Source organism: Trichechus manatus, unplaced genomic scaffold (assembly GCF_000243295.1).
Source record: "Trichechus manatus latirostris isolate Lorelei unplaced genomic scaffold, TriManLat1.0 scaffold00010, whole genome shotgun sequence".
Classification (NCBI taxonomy): domain Eukaryota; kingdom Metazoa; phylum Chordata; class Mammalia; order Sirenia; family Trichechidae; genus Trichechus; species Trichechus manatus.
The window spans coordinates 9,447,599-9,449,257 of NW_004443946.1; the positions used below are offsets into that span (position 1 = coordinate 9,447,599).

Sequence of the window (1,659 nt, forward strand, 5' to 3'; positions counted from 1 at the left end):
CTCTTTTATGATTATAGTTAAAAAGGGATGTTACCATTAAATCCAAGAAATTCCTTATGAAGCCTTTTAAATTCATCTTACTTGAAGTCTTCTGGGTGGATGGTTTTTAATAATACTTGTTTCTCCCTTTTCCAGTGGGATGTCAAAATACATGGCCCTGGGCACTTGAAAGATTGGGGAAGAAACAAGAACAAAACATTTACTATTAAAACAATTTGCTATTAAATTCAGTTTATCATTTGTTATTTGACTTTGTTAGCAGAATTTTGGTTCTAACCGATAGGTTGAATGTGGGGTGAAACACAAAGCAGGAACCCAATATGAATGCAAGTAATAAAATATTAGCCGAGACACAGAATTTAATTTCTGCTTTCCTCATTTCCCTCCCAGGTTGATATTTAGGGGAAGATCTGCAAAACTAACAATGTATTGACTACAGATGTTATTCAAATACAAAATGTGGCCTGTAGAAAACAGAAACTAATGAGATTTATTTTAATTCCATAAAATCTTCCAGGAAATAAATATAGGAAATCAGAAAAAAAAATATAGTTTTAGGACATGAAATATTCTCTTTCCAGATAAAATAGACACATAGACAGACAGATAGATGTATGATTAAATAAATAGAGAAATGACAAAGAAATGAAGCATGAGTGTGTAATAGGAGTATGCAATGCTTAGCAGATTTCCTGTCCCTTATAAAAGAGCACCCCCCACCCTCACTAGGGAAAGAATTTCCCACAAGTTGCCACTATAATACAACATACCAATATTCTTGCCTGGTGAAACAAGCCGGGTCTATACAGTCAAGCCTCTGTTAGAAAACAATGAGGCTCAGCAGATCTATTATAAATTTTATTTTTTAGCTTCATCATCCTAGACCCTTGGAACTGCTAGTATGACCAATACCACATGAACAAAGTTATTGTTCTTTCCCTTTGACAATCTGGAAGCATTCTGATTTCTAGGTTGTTGTGTAAAATATCCTTCAGTCAAACTTTGCATTTTAAATGCAAAACCCCTGGTGATTATAAGTCTCAATCCTTAAGACATTTGAATGACCACTTTCAGGACTTCTTTCTCTAATTTTTAGTGGTATAAATATTATGTTTTTATATTGGATTAAAAAATGTATATATTTTTGACAAAAACTTTGTAAAATTCTGTCTACTCCTTTTTTTTAATGCTGTGATTTGAGTGAAAGCACCTCATTATTTGATTTGATTCTCATGGGCTGTATCAGGCAGTTAGTTATTTTTGCCCCTGTTTTATAAGTGAAGAAAATTAAGTAATTTGCAAAATGTCATACAATTTGGTATTTGATGGAGCTGGGGTTAGAACATGGGTCCTGTGAAAATAGTGATCAGAACTCTCACCCTCCCCTTGCTATTCATTTTTAATGTGATTTTGTTATTTCAAAAATAAGCACATTTTATAGTTGGGACTCTGTAAAGGACTAGAACCAGATTTCACCATTCAGTTGCAAAATTTTAAAACTCTGGATAGGGGACTTGGATTAAAAAAGGAATTCTTCAATGAAACTGAGGGGAAAATTCCCACTTAGGAGCTTAGGAAGTTGGAGAACATAAAAACAGACCATACAGAACCAGTCAAAGTTGTTAGTGCTACAGAAAGTAGCCGTGAAAATCATTCTAG

At 33.6% G+C, this 1,659-nt stretch overlaps 1 protein-coding gene across 1 annotated transcript in view; it reads right to left on the reverse strand.

Moving 5' to 3' along the window:
* The window catches only part of CCDC198 (coiled-coil domain containing 198), a 37,923-nt gene that overhangs the window by 34,993 nt on the left and 1,271 nt on the right, over nt 1-1,659 (reverse strand). The window contains exon 2 of the mRNA XM_023726113.1: nt 82-164. Within this exon, the coding sequence (XP_023581881.1) occupies nt 82-164 (83 nt within the window). The remainder of the gene's footprint in view (nt 1-81; nt 165-1,659) is intronic.